The sequence below is a fragment of the Stegostoma tigrinum genome, chromosome 15, assembly GCF_030684315.1.
Source record: "Stegostoma tigrinum isolate sSteTig4 chromosome 15, sSteTig4.hap1, whole genome shotgun sequence".
Lineage (NCBI taxonomy): Eukaryota > Metazoa > Chordata > Chondrichthyes > Orectolobiformes > Stegostomatidae > Stegostoma > Stegostoma tigrinum.
Window position 1 is genome coordinate 71,200,366 of NC_081368.1, and position 20,827 is coordinate 71,221,192.

Consider the following 20,827-nt stretch of genomic DNA (forward strand, 5'->3'; position numbering starts at 1 on the left):
ATAACGGCATTTTTTATAACCAGTTTTCAAGTTAGAACAAATTGTACTTTTTCAGGCTTTGTAATGCAGTGTTCTCTCCTTTGTGTAGTTCTTCCTGTTGCAGGATTGTCTTACAAATGCTGTCAAACCTGTTGCTGTGGTGAAACTGAAATTCTATAGTATTTATAGGTAATGTAGTCATGTACTAGATATTCAGTGTGAAAATTGAGTAATTAGGAACAGATTTAATCCAGAAATTTGAATATCACCAGAGATTTATTAAACAGATAAGGGCTGTTTCTAAAATGTAGCAGGAACTGACCAGATTGTTTAGTCACCAGTACTTGGTGGGTGGATCAAAATCATTTCTGGAGGATTCTTGGAACAGTATGAAATTTGAAGCCTTTTGACAAAGGTGTCAATATTTAATCCCTGAGGAAGAGCAAGAATTATTCATAGATTTCCAAAATAGACATGAGTGGCTTCACCATATCTGGGTTGTCGCAGAATAAACATCAAACATATTCTTCAAAGGAACTGGTGAGTATTTTTATCAAAACATGACAGATATGTAATATAAAATCCTTAGAAATGCTGGTAATTTGGGGGTGTTGGTTATTGCAAATTGCAGAGTCTCTCTTCACTCTGTGGGATTCAGTGTGTTTCAAATTGACAAGGGAGTGCTGCTAAATGGAGCAGATGGCTTAGAATTTATAGGATCTTTAACAACATTACTCCCAACACCCATTTGGATAGGAGCATGACTTCATGAGTGGCCAGAAACATTCAAGTTGCAGTTGGCTATTCTCTGGCCTACCAGAGATTGGGCTGTAATACGCATTCTTCCCCATTATAGCTAGGGTCAGAAACCAGACAAAAGCAGTGTATAGTTTCTTCAGGTGTTAGTGAGAAAGGTAGTATCAGATACAGAATTTATAAGTAAAACATCAAAGGATCATACCACTGATGAGGACATGTTAAACAAACCTAAGATACTGTTAAATATTTAATCAGTTAGAAGGTTTTAATTGATTAATATGTATATGTAAATTCATGAATTCTTTTCAAGTCACTGTCTGAAAGAACTAAAGGTTTTATCGGTGTAAAGAAAAGATGACATTTTAGGTCACACATAACAAGCAGCACCATTAATGATCTGACAAGAACAACTCATTTCTGTTCTCATATCACTGTTAGAAACTTTTTAAAAATATAGTCTTGTTCAAAGAGGGCTAATTGGGATTTGAGCAGTATTTTATCAATTACAGCACTTTATGTAATAATTAACAACTGATCTCACCTTGAGAATATCATTTTATTTGTGAAATCTTGTTAAACATGATTAATTGCTGTTTTTTTTAAATAATAACTCCTGCTCATGCTCTAAGGGCTTTTACATTAACAGCTCTGTGCGTCCCATTTTTTATGTTACTCCATAATTTTCCTTTGAAAATAGTTTTTTTATATTGTCAATTTTTATCCTTCTTAGCTGTCTGGAAAAATTATTTAGTCTGCTTGTTTGAACGAGCAACTTGATAGTTTACAGCAGTTCAATAATGCTAATGTCCATTTACGTATTCCGCTAGCACTTGCACATTTCAAAACAGAAAGCTTCGACAAGCTACTGACATACTTAAATATTTCTTCACTGCTCCTTTCACTGTCTGTGACAGGGATGGGGTGCTTGTTCTATCGCTGACCACAAAGGTGGGTGTTTCTTTAATGTACAAGTCATACTTTTTTGCTCGAACTGTTGTCTGAGAAAGGATAGCGTCTTCATTGAGACTTGCTCTCCTTTCAGGCTGCCGCCGACGAACATGTGAGCAAAAGTGATGAGAACGTGAAAAGAGGTAACTGGCCCACGAAGACTGACTACTTGCTCTCAGTGATCGGCTGTGCCGTGGGCCTGGGCAATGTCTGGAGATTCCCTTACTTGGCATACAGAAATGGAGGAGGTAATGCAGATTAATCCAAAATACAGCAAAGAGAAAGCAAAATTAGAAAGTCATTTTGAAAGCATAGTAAATTAACTGAAAACTGAACCAGTTTATTATGATAGAGTTAGAAAATGCTGCTGAAGAATTGATGATCAAATTCAATCTCACAGCTTTAAAATATTTACACAATATTTTTGGGATGATGAATCAATATTTTATTGTTATGGTAACAGTGTAGTGCATCAAATAGGTCGTAATTAAAATGAATATGAACAAGTTTTGAGGTGTTTGTTGAATTGATAATTTACTAATTGTAAACACCGTTGAGCGTTATTGTTGAATATGCTTGAATTGTACACATCAGCCACATGTCATGATTTTTTTAAAAGAGAAAAATTGTATGCTGAACTGCTAGATGGTGAGTTTGAGAAGGTGGCAACTTTCCTGGAAGTTTGTTGATTTATTGCACTTTCAGAGTTGAAGCTAAGATCTAAACTCTTCCTAAGCGCTAATGTTAATTCACATCATAAAATCACACAGTTATCTGAACTATTAAAAGAGGAGAGAATGAAGATAATTGAATTTTCATATTGGGGAGAAAATAATTGAACTAAAATCATTCTGGCTCAATAGATAAAAAAAGCTAAATGGTAAGAGAAATAGACAGATAGACAGACATACAAGCTTTCAATGTGATTTTAGGGGTTCACTTTGAATGTTAATTTCAGTTCAATTCACCTTTAAAACTCATGGAATTTTTTTCCCCATTTTCCAGGTGCATTCCTTATTCCCTACACACTCATGCTGGCACTTGTCGGGATGCCAATGTTTTTCTTGGAATCTTCCTTTGGACAGTTTGCCAGCCTTGGGCCTGTTGCCATCTGGAAAGCTGTGCCCATGTTACAAGGTTAGTGTTTATTTAGCAGCAGCCTGGTTGTGCAGTCACAACCTCTAGAACTGTGAACGCTGCTGGTCTCTGAATTGTCTGCAGCTCCTTGCAGTGCAGGACTTCAAGACTGAAGCTTGCAATTCACTGAGAAGCTTGACACTCAACCATTAAGTGGCTGATTGGAGCTTGATCCAGTGTGTTTTCTCACTAGCGGGTGCAGGGAGTGAGTCACTCTTGAAGATGCCCATGCCTACACATTGTTTGAAGCACAAATCCCATCCAATGTGGAATTATTCCAGTTACTGATGGCTGACTTGACTTGGATTTAAATCCCACCTGCTCCCAGAAGTGTGCCATAACATCGAACATAGAACAATACAGCTCAGAACAGGCCCTTCGGCCCTCGATGTTGCGCCGACCTGGAACTAATCTAAGCTCCTCCCCTTACACTATCCCATCATCATCCATATGCTTATCCAAGGACTGTTTAAATGCCCCTAATGTGGCTGAGTTAACTACATTGGCAGGCAGGGCGTTCCACGCCCTTACCACTCTGAGTAAAGAACCCGCCTCTGGCGTCTGTCTTAAACCTATCACCCCTCAATTTGTAGCTATGCCCCCTTGTACAAGCTGAAGTCATCATCCTTGGAAAAAGACTCTCACTGCCCACCCTATCTAATCCTCTGATCACCTTGTATGTCTCTATTAAATCCCCTCTTAGCCTCCTTCTCTCCAATGAGAACAGACCCAAGTCCCTCGGCCTTTCTTCATCGGGCCTGCGCTCCAGACCAGGCAACATCCTGGTAAATGTCTAAGCAAACTAATTAAACTACCTAGAGCAAAAGAAAACCATTGCCTTTCTTCTTCATCATTGTATAATTTATATTTATTAAGTCTTCACACGAGATAACAGTGTAACATCTGAATACTAATGCATTCTTGAGTTTACATTAATTATTTAAAAGCTTAACTGTTTATAACAAATTATGTCAATAGAATGCATCTTGTGTTAATCTATGGAATTACTCCAGACCATATAGATGCAGGCAAGACTGAATCATTGGAATGTAGGCATTTTATTTCCTGATGGTGCAGTTTGTGTTTGTTAACATACTACCTTGTGCTTTAACCTGCAGTAATGCTCAACATTTGAGACAGCAGTTGCACCAGTCTACTGCATCATGATCACCATTAAATACTGTCTTTGCTCTACATTACCTGCTGCCTGTAATTTATATTTTGAAAGCCTCCTGATCTCAATTTTGAATATCAACAGTCTTGGGAGAGAGAACGTACGATCAATATACGTTATGAGAATGGTCACTTTCACACTTCACTCAAGATTGAATGAGCTCCAATATTAAGTTTGTGTTAAGTTTGTATCCCCTCCCTACCTCCCCACCTACGCTCTCTCCACCTATCTTCTTTACTCTCCATCTTCGGTCCGCCTCCCCCCTCTCCCTATTTATTCCAGTTCCCTCTCCCCATCCCCCTCTCTGATGAAGGGTCTAGGCCCGAAACGTCAGCTTTTGTGCTCCTGAGATGCTGCTTGGCCTGCTGTGTTCATCCAGCCTCACAGTTTGTTATCTTAGAATTCTCCAGCATCTGCAGTTCCCATTATCTCTTAAGTTTGTGTTCTCCTGTTATGAATTCCAGGAAACAGATAAAGCATGTTGTCCACACATGAATTATTTAATCATTTAAAATTCCTTGTAATAATAGAGAATTTAAATTTCCTAACATCGACTGGGAGTTCCATAGTGTTAAGGGCTCGGATGGAGAGAAATTTATTAAGTGTGTTCAAGCGTAATTTCTCATAGTTTGTTGAATTTGAAATTTTGCTAATTTTAAACACCGTTCTAAAGAAGGGACAAAACTTGACCTCCTCTTTGGAAAGAAGGCAGGGCAAGTGACGAAAGTGTTAGTAGGGAAGCACTTTGGGATCAGTGCCCATAATTCATTAGTTTTAAAATAGCTTTGGAAAAAGATAGACGTGGTCCTCAAGCTAAAGTTTTAGATTCAGGCAAGGCCAATTTTGATGGTCTTAGGCAAGAGCTTTCAAAAGTTATTTAGGGGAGGCTGTTTGCAGGCATGGGGATACCCTGGTATGTGGGGTGCTTTCAAAAGTGAGGTTTTGAGGATTCAGGGCCAGCATGATCCTGTTAGAGTGAATGTTAATTCTGGCAGGAGCAGAGCGCCCTGGTTGACTTGAGTTATTGAAGCAATTTGTTTTGAAAAAGAAGAAGGCAAATGACATGTAATAGCAGTTGGGATTGAGTGAATTCTATGAGAAGCATTGAGTGTTCCAGAGTACACTTAAGAGAGAGGGCTAAAAGGGTACATAATATAGCATTGACAGATAAATTAAATGAGTTTCCAAATATATTCTACAAGTACATGAATGGTAAAAGAGTAACTAGGGAGAGAATAGTGCCTTGGAAAGATCAAGGTCATCTACGTTTGGAGCCACAAGAGATAAATGAGACTCTAAATGAATATTTCTCGAAAGTATTTACCTTCAAGGAAGATATGGATGCTAGAGAACTTGGGGAAACAAATAGTGATGTCTCGAAGAGTGTCCACATTACAGAAGAGGTGGTGATAGAAATCTTAAAATGCATTAACATAGATAAATCCCCGATACCTGATAAAGTGTATCCAGGGCTTTGTGAGAGGCTAGGGAGGAAATTGCAGGGCCTCTAGTAGTGTTAAGGGATTCTGAGAGACAGGATCTATAAGCATTTGGAGAGGCAAGGACTCATTTGGGATAGGCAGCGTGGCATTTTAGATGGGAAATTGTGTTTCACGAATTTGATTGAGTTTCTGAAGAGGTAACCAAGAAAGTAGATGAAGACAGTGCATAGATGTTGTTCACATGGACATTAGCAAGGCCTTTGACAAGTTACCGCATGGTGACTTGTTAGGTAAGATTAAGAGTCACAGGATCCAAGAATTGGTAGTTAACTGGATACAAAATTGGTTTGATGGTAGAAAACAGAGTGTGGTGGTAGAAGGTTGTTTTACAAAATGGATGCCTGTGACCAGCAGTGTGCCAGAGGAAGCTGTCTCCTCACTGTAGGGATTCTATAATTCCATGAGAGACATCGACAATGGCCCGAAACATGTACCACCAGCTGGAGAGCTGCACAGGCAGCAGTCAGGCATCTGGGCACTCATGTCCCGGGGCTGCTTGTGGATGCCTGATGGAAGTCTGGAGCAATTGTAGTCCTGGTAGTCTGTCCTGGTAGTCTTCCAAGTAAGGACCAAGGGGTGGGGGAATGGTGGTTGGGCATGAAGGAGCAGCAGGTAGATCACTGCCATAGCCACAGAGCCATTAAGTCATACAGCACAGAAACATAACCTTTGGCCCAACAGGAATTGGGAAGGCCAAACCTGGAAAGACAAAAAAAAGTCATTTTTGGAGGTGGGTGCAAGAATAGTAATGGGGGAAATCTCAAGGTCTAATGGGGTGTTGGCAGAACAGCATCAGAGCCATGGTAGATTACAGTAGAAGGGAGGGAGTTATTGGCAATTCCCATCACCTTGGGGAGTGTCAAGGAGCAGGGTGGGCATCACAAAGGTGCAGTAAGAACGGCTAATGCTGAAGTCTGAGATAACACAGTGTGGAGCTGGAGGAACACAGCAGGCCAGGCAGCATCAGGGGACGTTTCGGTTTGGGACACTTCTTCAGAAATCTGGAAGAAGGGTCTTGACCTGAGATGTCAGCTTTTCTGCTCTCTGATGCTGCCTGGCCTGCAGCGTTCCTCCAGCTCCAAACTGTGTTATATCACTAAGGTGTGATGTAGGGGCTCAGGGAGCAATGAGTACAGTTGGAGGTGAAGTTCTGGCCCCATTACTTTCCTAGTCAATGGCAAATCTCAAGTTGTCAATAATGAGGAACTTCTTAATGGTAGTGTTATTAAATGTCAATGCAAGATGGTTATCGCCCACTTTGTTAACCATGGTCACTGTAAAGCCCTTTTGTTATGATATTAGTTATAACATCACTGTACAGGTCACTCTAAATCATCGTCTGAAATTTTGAAAGTTGAACTGAACATTATTTCAGAGGGAAAGTCATTGATGACTGAGCCGAAGAGTGTTGAGTCTTGGAGGGCTATGGAACTCCACCAGTCACATCCTCAAATAACTTGGTTTGTCTTCTCTTATGCTTGGTTTGGTACCAGGCAGTAATTTCCTCTAAATTCAAATTAAGTGGAACTCCTTGTTGTCGCATTTGCTCACAAGCTGGCATGAGGAGTGAACTGAATTCGCTCAAGATTAGCAATTGTAATACCAGAGACTTTCTTATTTTCCTACTATTGTTTTAATCAAGTTTTCTCAATCTGCTAGATTGTGACTTCTCCTCACATTTGTAGGATTTTCTTTCTGTCTGATCCTGTCTCTTGCCTCATTTGTTACCTAATGTTGTTACGCTGCACAAATGGAATTTCTTGACTCCAGGGTTTTTACTGCCCTACATTTCGATTTCAACTTTATTGTGGCCAATTTAGCTCACATCCATTTAAAATAAACACTTAAGATCTCGGTTGTGATTCCTCCATCTCAATCCAAACATCAAGTATAATTATATCCACATACACCCCAGCTCCTTCCATGTCAGGGTCTTAAATTCAGTCTCTGACTCAGCAACTCCAATCTGGGAAGAATCAAGGCCTAACTTTATTGGATTTTCATGGTTGACATATATTCTATTATGATAGGTCACTCTCATTGTCTCAGTAATAATGTATATCATACCAATGTAGATACTTCAAATCAACTGTTCAAAGTGTTACAACACACCTCCTGGAGCAGGTTCGATTTAACTTCATGCCACCTGGTCCTGTGGCAAAGATAGTAAAACTGAACTACAAGACCTTTAAAATTACTAATGTAGATCCATACTGAGAGATATTATGACGCCACCTTGAGGAGCAAATGTGACTTAAACCCATGCTTCCTGGTCCAGAAGTAGAGATACTTCTACTGTGCCAGAAAAGTCCTTAACATATCAATATAATTTCTACCTGGCTGCTATCATGCAATTAGCTACATCTTGCTTAAGGCAAGGGCGTCATTTCATTAATTCATTATGGGCGGCATGGTGGCTCGGTGGTTAGCACTGCAGCCTCACAGCACCAGGGACCCAGGTTCAATTACAGTCTCAGGCGACTGTCTGTGCAGAGTTTGCACATTCTCCCTGTGTCTGTGTGGGTTTCCTCCAGGTGCTCCAGTTTCCTCCCATGGTCCAAAGATGTGTGGGCTAGGTGGATCGGCCATGCTAAATTGCCCACAGTGTTCAGGGGTGCGTGGGTTATAAGGGGATGGGTCTGGGTGGGATGCTCCAAGGGGCGGTATGGACTTGTTGGGCCAAAGGGCCTGTTTCCACACTGTAGGGAACCTAGTCTAATGCTCAACTGATTGCAACAAGCCACCCTATGCAGAAAAGTACACTTGGTTTGTTTAACCAGCATAACCCATGTCAATTTTCTGTTTCAGATCATTAGTTCTCAATGTAGTCTCCTCTTCCTTCTTCTATTATCAGGTGTGGGGATTGCAATGGTCCTTGTGGCCACAATTGGTGACATTTCTTACTGCTGCATCATTGGCTACAGTCTGTACTACCTGTTTGCTTCCTTCCAATCACCCCTACCATGGGCAGACTGCTTCAGTTGGTGGGGAGCAGATGAAACATGCAGCAGGACTCCTAAAGGTACAGTGGTCACTTTGGTTGAGAAAATTGCAGGCAATGACTGTTCATCCTGTTATTGTTAAGGGCGGCATGATGGCTCAGTGGTTAGCACTACTGCCTCACAGCACGAGGGACCTCAGTTTGATTCCACCCTCCAGAAACTATCTGTGCCTGCATGAGTTTCCACTGGGTGCTCCAGTTTCCTTCCACAGTATAGGCTAGGTGGATTGTCCATGCTAACCTACACATAATGCCCAGGGATGTGCATACTAGGTGTGTTAGCCATGGGAAATGCAGCGTTACAGGGAACGGGTAAGCGGATGGGGATAGGTCTGGTTGGGATGCTCTTGGGAATGTCGACTTGTTGGGCCGAAGGCCTGTCTCCACATTGTAGGGATTCTATGATTCTAAGAGAGACATTGACAAAGGCCCCAGTCTTTCAACAGGAAGATTCTTGTTCAGCCACAGAGACAGGTGAGTTCTGATGTGTGGCTTGAATAGTTAATCAGGAAATGTTAGACAATGAAAATTTGCTCTTAGTCCTGGATGACTATCAATCTCAATATACACCCACTTCTGCAAGCACACTACCAGCCCATCACAATTACCAAAACATCCCATATCCTCTACCCCTGGCCTGACCCCTCCTAATGGCCCAAAGCCTCAAGTACCCTATCTGCACATGATTCATCACCAGCTCCCACCCTCCTGACCTTCCAACTCCAAACTTGGACCCACCACTTCTCTCTTCTCCTTGACTAATCTCTTCCTGCGGATGTGACACAATGTTCTGCCTACCCACAACCTAATTCCAGTGATCCCTCCTCTCCCAACCCAACCTAATCCAAATTGCCATCCCAAAACCCATGACCTCTCCCTAATGATATGCATACCAACAATGTCCCAGCTCCCTTCTAATCTGTCAGCTGGAAGCCTAACTTACCTCCTCAGTCATTTGCCAGCCATTCCTTTCCCCTGCTCAATAGCCATACCCCTTCATCCCAGCACCTGTACCAACATCCCACCTGGAAGTATACCCACTTACCTACCAGGCACATTCATCCCTTGACCCATTGGCATTCCCACCGCACCACTCAAATTATAGAGTAATCTAGAATGGCACCATCTGGCACCCATAGCCCTCACCCACCTGACACACTACTTCCTCACTCACCTGGCATTCTCCCCCTCACCCAGCTGCCACCCTGCCTCATTACCTGCCTGGCTGTCTACTCAAATAAAATGAGAAAGTACTGGAGAAGCTCAGTGAGTCTGACAGCATCTCCAGAGAGAGAGAGACCGTTAATATTTTGAGTCCAAAATGACTTCTTCTGAACTGTGAAGGTGTTGGGAAATGGCACTTTTCATGCTTTGAATGGTAGGTGGAGGAGGAGCAAGTGAAACATATTGAAAGGATGCTCAGAGCTATAGATAAAGAGGTTTCTAATGGTGGTGAAGGAGTAATTGATTAAAAGGGTGTAAATGGAGGTGTGAAAAGGAGAGAATGATGATTTCTACTGAGAGCTAATCTTCAGTAAGCAGGTTATCATGGAGAAAATTCAGCTGGATAGGATTATTGATGACCACTTCTATCATTTTGTTGATGATCAAGAGTAGGCTGATTGAGTGGTAATTGAATGGGTTGGATTTGCCCTACCTTTTGTGTGCAGGACATACCTGGGTAGTTTTCCACCTTTATGATAGATTCCAGTGTTGCAACTATTTTGAAAAAGCTTGGTTAGGAGAGCAGAAAGTTCTGGAGCAGATTAATTTGGAATTTCGGTGCTGTTCTCTGAATGTTGTCAAGACCCACAGTCCTTGCAGTGTCCAATATATTCTTTGCCTCTCACCTGTTCCTTGATATCATGTGAAGTGAATTGAGTTGAGTAAAGACTGGCATCTGTGATGTTGGAGTCCTCAGGAGAAGATCAAGGTGGATCATCTGTTTGATAATTCTGACTTAAGAAGGTTGAAAATGGTTTAGCCTTGCTTTTACACTTTTGTGTTAGGTTTCTCCATCATTAAGGGTGGAAATATTTCTGAAACTACTTCCTTCAGTGAGTTGTTTAATTATCTATCCCCTTTCATGATTGGGCATGGCAGTCCTGCAGAGATAAAATCTGACAAGTTGGTTGTGAGATGGTTTAGCTGTCTAACACATGTTGCTCACACTGTCAGGCATGCAATTACTCCAATGTTGTAGCTTCCCCTAGTTACAATCTCATTTTGAGATCTGCCTGTTGCATCCGATGTCTAATTTGACTCCAGTTGTCTTCTCCAGTTTTATCTTTTTTCTGTTTTGTAACAGTTTGACACAACTGAGTCACTTGCTTGGCCATTTCAGGGAATTTAAGAATCATTCACATTACTGTGAGTCTGGAGTCACATCTAGGCTAGAGCAGGTAAAGACAACATAGTTCCTTCCTGAAAGGATATGAGTGAAGCAGTGTGTTTTATGACAGTAAACAATGGTTACATAGCACCATCAAGCTTACTTTTAGTTCTAGGCCTTTATTAATTTAAATCAAATTCCACCATTTGCCATGAAGTTTAAGCCCATTTACTCAGAGTATTAGCCTGGGCTTCTCGATTACTAACCTGCTGACCATTATTAATTATTTGTTTAAATGTCTGCCACTGCTTTTCTACCTACCTTTCCCTTAGTCAATTCTCCCAATTGGTTTCAGACCATTCAGTATGATGGGTTGAATAGCCTCCTTCCATATTGTTAAATTCTATGATTTTATGATTCTAATTTTTCATTCAAATAATTGCCATTATTCAAGTTGAGAATGGTAGTTTAAGACACAAGTTACTCTCTCTCGAACTGAATTTGAAGTTCTCACATCTTGTGATCACTACTCCTTAGATGATACTAAACAACAAGATCTCTTATTAATCCTTCCTCATTACATATTGGTCTATTTTAAAATAGCCTGATCCCAGGTAGGTTCTGCAATATACTGCTCTAAGAAACAATCAAAAATGCTCTCATCATGAACAAGGATCGTAACATAAAATAAAGTCAATTATGTAGGTATGAGTAGAGTCATGAAAGAAGTTGACCAGAAGGTATGGCAGAAAATATAACGTGTGAAATAGCTAAAGAAACAATTCAAAATGTTTAACTAAAATTATGTCCATTGGAAAACAAAAGCTTAGCAGAAAGATCTATTGGTAGCTTGCTCAGCATGTTTTAATATAGTATTGGATTAACATAAGAAAATAAAGTTGCCAGCCTGAAAATTGGGACCATTTTAGAAACCAGCAATGGGCCATCAAAATTTTTGTAGAAAGGGAGAAAATGAAAAAAAATATAAAATAGGAAGGAATATAGATAAAGAATATAGGAGCTTTTACAAGTATTTAAAAATGAAGGAAGTGACTAAAGTAAGTGTTAGAGAGAGGATGTATGTGGAATAGGAGATGGCAGAGATACATAAAAAAAGCATAAACAAGGTACATACCAGAAAGAGATAGTAACCCCTGGGCTTAAAAAAAAGCGAACAAATTAAGGAAATTAAAAGCAGAAGAGAGAAAATATTGGAGGAACTTGAGGGATTAAAATCTAAAAAAAATTCAGGGATTGGTCCCTACAAAAAAACGTAGCTTTAGAGATAGTGAGTGCTCAGGTTATGATTCTCCTGAACCCCCAAGATTCTGGGACAAGCCAAGCAGATTACAGGTGGCATGGTAGCTCAGTGGTTAACACTGCTGTCTCATAGCGCCATGAAGCAGGGTTCAACTCCACCCTGTGTGGAGTTTGTACACTCTCCCCGTGTCTGCATGAGTTTTTACCGGGTGTCAATTTCATTCCACAATCCAAAGATGCGTAAGTTAGATGGATTGGCCATGTTAAATTGCCCGTAGTGTTCAGGGATGTGTAGGTTAACAATGGGAAATGCATGGTTACAGGGATAGGGGAGGGATCTGGGGCAGGGCCTGGATGATCTTTGGAAGGTTGGTGGGAACCTGTTGGGCTGAGTGGCCTATTTCCATACTGTAGGGATTCTACAAAAAGATTGGGAATTTCCAACTGTTAGCAAGGGAGCGATGAAAAGGATTGTCCCTCATTTATCACCATCCATGTGATATTCATATGTTTTAAGGGAGGGTGTAGTGAGGGAAGAGATGAGTGTGTCAGACAGTTGGGTGTTTGGGGTCACGGGCTGGTCAGTGGGGTGTAGGTTGGCATGGTAGTAATTAACAAAGGTAGTCAAGCGGTGGGCTGGGATGTAGTCAGAGCAGGGGAGTAATTAGGTGGGTGGTCAGAGAGTACACAGCCTGGGCTGGGAGGGTAGTATGACATCAAGGGTGGGTAGTGTGAAAGTTGGGTGGTGAAGAGAGTAGCTTGCCACCTCACTGGAGGCATGTAGACTAATCCAGGGGATAGGTGAGTAGTCATCAGATGATAATCAAGATTTGAGGTGGTTGGGGGATGACCAGCTGTGATGGGGAGGAGAGGGGTGGGAAGACTTGCAGTTGTGGTGCTATCCAGCTAGGTCTTATTCCATGCAGCCTTCCCAGGATTAGTTTACAGGGAAGTGCTATCTCTTTGGTCTAAGTTTCCATTCATTTGTAGATTTTCTAAGGCAGCAATGAATGAGCCCATTGGATGTTTAAACTGGCCAGGCATTCCTGCATGTGACCAAATGGCAGGGCCCGTGCAGAATCCTCATTAATATTGTCTAACATACATCCATCTCCCAGGATCCAGAAACCAGAACGTTTGGTCATGAGTCATCAACCGTTTCAGGAGGTCATGTGATTTCCATCAATCATGTCAGACAGCCATTGAGTTGTACAGCAAAAAAAAACATCCTTGGGAACAATTCGTCCAAACCGACCGGATATCCTAAACTGATATAGATGCATTTGCCAGCACTTGACTCAGATCATTCTAAATCCTTCCCATTGGGATAAATTTGGAATTGAGAGCAGCTGTACCCATTGGTTGAAGGGTCAATCATAAAGGGGCATAGTTTTAGGGTAAGGAGCAGGAGATTTTGGGGGGGATTTGGGAATAAAACTTTTCACTCAGATTGTGGGAATCTGGAATGCACTACCTGGGAAGAATGTGAGAGTTTGAAACCGTACAACTTTTAAAAAATATTGGGATAAGCACTTCAAATGTCATAACATTTGAGGATATTGGACAGGAAATTGGGATGAGCACATTTTTAGTGGTAGTTATTTTGGTAGTCCAGCACCTACTGTGGCATCTCATTCCATACATGTACCACCCACTCGTGAAAATGTTGCCTCTCAGGTACCTTTTAAATCTTTCCCATCTCACTTTAAATTGTACCCCTTGGTTTAGGACTCCCCTACTCAAGGAGAAAGATTTTAGATTTAGTTGTCCATACACCTTGTGATTTTATAAACCTCCATAAGGTCACCCCTCAGCCTCCAATGCTCTGGGGATAAATGCCACAACCTATTCAGCCTCTCCCTTAGCACAAATCATTCAATCCTGGCAACATCCTTGTTAATCTTTTTTGCACCATTTAAAGTTTAACGTATCTTTCCCATACGAAGGAGGCAAAAATTGATTGCAATATTCTAAAAGTGGCCTCGCCAATGTCCAGTACTGACGCAATACGACATCCCAATCCCTGTGCTTAATATCCCAACCAATGAAGGCCAATGTGCCAAACAGCTTCTTCGCAACTCAGTCTACCTGCGACTCCCCTTTCTAGGATTGTACATAAGTTGCTCAACTGAATGTCTGGGAAAGCTTTTCTCAAAGCCAGTGAACATGCATTATAATCTAGATTTAATTCAGGACATTTTTTTATTCCCTAAAGCCTTCCTTCATATCCAACTAGTTCTTTACAGTTATGACTAATAGTAACAGTTGCTTGTAATTTAATTTCTTCGTTTGGCTGTAGAAATGCTAACATTGAAAAATTCACCAAAACAAATTGACAATCACACAGACTGTGGGTTCCCAAATTGTGCTATAATTGAATTTACAAACGTACTCATGTGCCTGACCCCTCTGAAACCTCCAAGAGACTGGACTGAGTCACCCAGTGGGAACACTGGCTCTAAATATAATCATTAGAAATAGCAGCATCATTCACAATGTACTGCAATTCTAAAATACATTCCACATTATCTAGGTCCAGTCTGCAATCTCACTCTGGACGATGGATATTTTGAAATCGTTAATACAACATGGCTGCAGGCGAACAATGAAACTTGTCCAAATGGATCTGCAATCTCCGTTCCTCACCACGGGCCAAGTGAGCAATACTGGGAGTGAGTACACTGCTGCAGAGAGCAGCAACTGTAAACTGCACAGCTGGGCCAGCAGCCCCTCTGGAGATGATTGGTTGGTAAATTGTCCCTTTAATGAGAGACAACCTTTGATGTCAAGAGACATATTTTTTACATAACACTCCTGTTACAAAATAATATCATAACAGAGGTCCTTCATTGACAACAGCCTGTTTCCAACATTGCACGTTTACCTTAATATTTAAACAATGAAGCATATATTGAACATTTTTAATTTAATTATTCAGGGAAGGAATTTAGCACTAGAATTTTTAAGCATTATTTATTATTATCTGTGACTGATATCAGGTCTCTGTTTTAAATTCAATACATCTTTGTGTTTAATCCATAGTCTGGGAAGTGATTTGGGATAATCTGCCTAGGAGAAAATACCACATTTGGGAATAAGTAAGGGATGAATTTATCGGGAGACACAGTGACTAAACCAGGTAGCTTTAACAGTTCAAGGTAAGGCAGTTAATGAAAATCATCCAGGAAAAACTTTCAAATCAAATCAACTCTCCAGGGAATCTCATCAACACTGACTATTTAAACAAAGACATATACCTTAATGAAACAATAGAAATACAGAGAAATTATCAATGACAGCAAATTTCATGTAAATTCTCATCATTAATCCAAGACTAAAAGTCAAAATGATTTGTTGGGGAAATATTTAAATCCATGCAAGATAAAACACTCAGTTGCATTACATCTAATATTTTGTGAGAATGTGGACAGTGTTCTTGTGTAATGCATTTTTCTGTGATTATTTTTTCAGTAAAGTGGTTTTACACCGTACAAGTTCAATGGATGAGGCTGGGGGGATAGTCTGGTATTTAGCTCTCTGTCTGCTTCTGGCCTGGCTGATAGTTGGGGCCGCATTATCAAAAGGAATCAAATCTTCAGGAAAGGTAAGTGATTAGCAATGATTACAGTTAAAACCAGTGATAAAGTAAAAATTCTTGAGACAATAAAAAAATGAGTTTATAAATTATTTGTGAAGTGGCTGGTTTATCTCCCAGGTGATGTTAACAGTGCCTCCTTGGGGAGTGGGAGATCCATAATTCATCAACACTTCAGACCTGAAGTAAATTTGAATCCAAATCATCAAAGACCGATATACACAGCCAAAGATGCATGTCAGGTGCCTATGGATATCCTGTTGCACAAAATTATGTGGGAATTGCGTGGGAGGTTTCAACCTCTGATAGGCAATTCATCTGTTCTTGGGAGCCTCTGTGAATGTCTGTGACTCCAAGTTTGCAGATTTTGCCTCGGCAGTTACCCAGGAACTATTAGACAGATTGAAACCTAGTCTAACTCCTCGGCCACTGTACCCCTGACATCCCAATGACACTTGTTGAATCCCTGATGACTTGACCCACTTACACCTCCTGACTACCTAAATACTCCTGACCCCCATGATGATGCTCTTAAATATCCAACTGGCCTCCCACCCACCGGACAATATCCCTGAGCCAAACTCAACCACCTTCCCCAAAATCCAACAATACACCTCCCACCCTCAATACAACCAACCAATGCCAAATGTCTGAGATAATGGGAACTGCAGATGCTGGAGAATTCCAAGATAATAAAATGTGAGGCTGGATGAACACAGCAGGCCAAGCAGCATCTCAGGAGCACAAATGCCAAATATCTGCTCATTTATCTACCCACTCACTCACACTCTCTCACACACTCACTCTTATGGTCACTCAATCTCTCACTTTCTCACTCTCTCTTGTTCTTGTTCCCTCATGCCTTTGTTTTCTCACCAACTCATTCTCTCACTCCCTCATTTACATTCTCTCCATCTCTCTCTCCCTCTCTCTCGCTCTCTCTCTCTCTCTCACACACACACACACACACACACACACACACACACACACACATACACACACGCGCGCGCGCACACACACACACACACACACACAATCACTCTTTTGTGCTCCCGTTTGCTCAATCGTTCTCTCACACTTTCTCACTCGATCTTTCACACTCTCACACTTGCAAACACTCTCTCTCTCACACTCACTCTCTCTCTTGCTCTCACACTTGTTCTCGCACACACACTTACTCACAGCATCTATCTCTCTGTCACAGCCTCATCTATCTACTAATAATCAATGGTTGGACATTTTAAATTTACTGTACAATAGGTAATGCTATAAAACGGGTAATTTGTGTTCCCACAGCTCTCTGCTCTGACAGAGATCCCTGTGGATACTCCACTGTTCATTCCTATGACTGCTAGGATCAGAAGATCCTTTCATGTGTGGCAGTATCCAGTGAGGAAAATCATGGGAGTGCAGCATCAATCAGCTTCATATTCCTGCTGCTCAGAAGATTCAGAGCATGTTAACCAGTTATACATTTTCACACAAAGATTTCTGTTCTAAAGAATGCAAGGTTAATACTTACCACATATAGAATTACTTTTCAGCAACCTACTGCATCGGGCCCAAATATGTAGTCAGAAAGAGAAACTACTGAAGGTCTGTCTGACTGTACCACTAAGTATCTCAGTAATTATTTCTCCCCCTGGGAGAACTGCACACAGACATTTCTGCCTTTGATACCAGCTCCTGCAGCTGTGCTTTTCATTCAGTTCTACATTTGCCTCTATCGCTCAGTGCATTGAGTATAGGAGTCGGGATGTCATGTAGCGGCTATACAGGATATTGGTCAGGCTACTTATAGAATACTATGTTCAATTTTGGTCTCCCTGCTATAAGAAACTGTTAACTTTGAAATGGTACATAAAAGATTCAAAAGGATGTTACCAAGGTTATATGGTTTGAGCTATGGGGAGAGGCTGAATAGGTGACTTTATAGAGGTTTATAATATCATGAAATGTAAGAGTGAATAGCCAAGATCTTTTTCCCAGGGTAGGGGAGTCCAAAACTAGAGGGCATAGGTCTAATGTGATAGGGGAAAGATATAAAAGGGACCTAAGGAGCAACTTTTTCATGCAGAGGGTGGCATGTGTATACAATGAGCTGCCAGAAGAAATCGTGGACACTGGTATAACATTTAAATGGCATCTGGATGGCTACATGAATAGGAAGGGTTTATAGGGGTATTGCCCAAATGTTGGGAAAGCAGGTGAGATTAATTTGGGATATTTTGTCGGCATGGATGTTATGAGCCACACGGTCTCTTTCCATGATGTATATCTCTATGACCCTATGGCACTCCCTGTGTTGAGAGTCTGACAGGCAGTCAATGGCTGGAGACTCCCTACTCTATTAACGAACAGGATGTTCTTACCAAACTGCTGTCAAGACCGTGGATCAGAACCACAAAGATCTGTGAACATTTTTAACCTGTAATTCCAAAGTGTGTATTTTAAAAGACGACTGGTGCTTTCAAAAATAGGGGTGGATGTAACTTAATTGGCTGTCTAGAGAGAAAGACTGGCAGAATGTCACACCCTGGATTTGAAGAAGACTTCAAACAATTGCCCTTCAAAGGGGTCAAACAGACAGACCTGTGATTGCTTGTGACTACAAACATAAACTGAGGCTGACATATTGTGGATTATATCCTAAACTGCAGACACATTTTGTGTTTCTCCCTTTGAAAAATACACAAGGACAGGGGTTAAAAAGCCTACTTCGACTCTACTCGAGTATACTTATGGGACTGAATATTCTTGAGTGTACCAGTCTGAGTTCAAGAGCTATAATCCTGTGAAGGTCACAGTGGAAGAACAATCTCTGAGTAGCCCCTGCATGGCAGGTAAAGATTATCTCTCACTTCAAATTCTGTACTTCAGTCATAGTTTAAAAGAATCAGAGCTATAGAATCTCAACCAATCGGCAAAACTAAGGGTCGTGAAACTGATCATTTCAATACTACCAGTAACCTCCACTGCAATGATTACAACATCCAACTATCACAAACAATTGAGGGATGGATCCATCAATTTTTTTTTCATATTTAGATTCACTTTTTATTTCTAATCTGTATGATTGTGTGTTGTGTTAGTACTTCTTCTTATATCTTGTAATTAATTAAGTCAATCATTTTGTTAATTCAAGAAAACCTGGCTAGGGTTTTCATGTGGCCTGGGAGAAAGAACTCCTCGATGGGCAAGGATTCTCTTTAAATTAAACTTATTTTGTCCAACTAAGCAGGTGGATAAATAAACAAGGCAAACCGGTTCATCTTTCCTCACTCACAAGCTTAACAGTTCGGAACATCATACCTGGAGCTGCAATCAGTTGGGAATTTTGCTGGGGTCCAGTCCTAACAACCTATTCCCCATCAGCCCTTGTCATCAGTTGTACAATTCCATGAACACCATAACCAGGTACAGCTGGGAGGAGAGTTTCATTGCTTTGGCATCATCCATTGCCCTCTCCTTCACAGGTCAGGAGTCATTCAGAATTTTGATCTTCTTCTTGATCAATTCTCCAACATTATGGCCTGTTTTGTTTTCCCCCAAAGTATTGTGCTTGGAGATTCCCAAAGTAACTCCATATTATCTTCCTCAGTCTCCTCCATTAACTAGTACTTTATTTGTTGCACTTTGGCATACATTCATGCTGTGGTACTGTGTCTGAGTATCATGTCACCATGGTCTACTCGAGGCTGAGCATACTGCATGAATCAGGCATCACTCCTAATTTGGACATTACTGCCATCTTGCTGTAGCATAGAAGGTCACTGGTGGCTCAGGATCCAGCTCCACTGGTGTTGTCTCACAGCACTAGCCACTTCCACTGTCTTCAGCCAAACTGTTTTGGTAGTACTGAGCCCCTCAGAGGAATCATGAAAGCTCTGTGGCCCTCCCACTTGCTGCAACAGGATCTCCAAATGTGCCCTAAAAACCCCAGGCTCTGATTCCTCTAAGGACTCCTGATAACTCTGAGTTTTAGCCATCCTGAAGTAAGGCAGGAGGAGACCCATGAGTCAACATAAATGGATGTCATAGTCATTGAGATGTTCAGCATGGAACCAGATCATTTGGTTCAACTCATCCTTGCTGATAAGATATCATAAATTAATCTAGTTCTGTTTGCCAGCATTTGGCCAACATCCCTCTAAACCCTTCCTATTCATGTACCCACCCAGTTGACTTATAAATGTTGTTATTGTGCCAACCCCCACCATTTCCTCCAACAGCTTATTGCAAACACACACGGCCCTCGGCATGAAAACATTGCCCCTTAGGTCCCGTTTAAATCTTTCCGGTCTCACCTTAAACCTATGCCCACTACTTTGGGGCTTCCCTGCTCTGGAGAAAAGGCCTTGACTATTCATCTTACTAATGCTCTTCATGATTGTATAAGCCTCTATAAGGTCACCCTCAACCTCCAATGCTCCAGCCTCTCCCTCTAGCTCAAATCCTCCAACCCTGGCAACATGCTTATTAATATTTTTTGAACCCTTACAAATTTAACAACATCCTTCCTATAGTAAGGAGAATTGAACTCAGAATTCCAAAAGTGGCCTAACCAATGTCAGGTTGAGCCACAACATGAACTCCCAACTTCTATACTCAACACATTTACCAATAAAAGCAAGCGTACAAAATGCTTTCTTCACTACTCTGTCTACTTGTGACTCTACTTTCAAGAAACTATAAACACGCACTCCAAGATTCCTTTTATCTCAACACTCCCAAGGACCCTACAACTAAGTGTTTAAGGCCTGACCTGATTTCACTTTCCAAAATGCAGTCCCTCATATTTATCTATTTACTTAAACTCCATTTGTCATTCCTCAGCCCATTAGCCTATCTGGTTAAGGTCCTGTTGTAATCTCAGGTAACCTTCTTCACCGTCTCCTAAACCACCAGTTTTGGTGTCATCTGCAATAACCATAATTCCTATTTTCATGCCCAAATCATTTATATAGATGACAAAATGCAATGGATGCAGCACCAATTCTTACGGCACACTGCTGGTCACAGGCCTTAAGTCTGAAAAGCACTCTCCACCACCATTCTCTGTCTCCTACTTTCTAGCCTTTCCTTTCCTTTCCTGTCATTCCTTTCCTTTCTTTCCTTTGTCATGAACTTCAGGCATTTA

General features: G+C 41.2%; 1 protein-coding gene across 3 annotated transcripts in view; it reads left to right on the forward strand.

Moving 5' to 3' along the window:
* Positions 1-322: 322 nt before the first annotated feature.
* The window catches only part of LOC125458861 (sodium- and chloride-dependent neutral and basic amino acid transporter B(0+)-like), a 56,062-nt gene continuing 35,557 nt past the window's right edge, over positions 323-20,827 (forward strand). For 2 of the 3 annotated variants that reach the window (XM_048544619.2, XM_048544620.2), the window contains exons 1-6: positions 323-519; positions 1,781-1,934; positions 2,692-2,823; positions 8,354-8,521; positions 14,626-14,764; positions 15,564-15,696. In XM_048544619.2, the coding sequence (XP_048400576.1) occupies positions 454-519; positions 1,781-1,934; positions 2,692-2,823; positions 8,354-8,521; positions 14,626-14,764; positions 15,564-15,696 (792 nt within the window). In that variant the 5' untranslated portion in view covers positions 323-453. The remainder of the gene's footprint in view (positions 520-1,780; positions 1,935-2,691; positions 2,824-8,353; positions 8,522-14,625; positions 14,765-15,563; positions 15,697-20,827) is intronic. The other variant, XM_048544621.2, reaches the window with a different exon arrangement.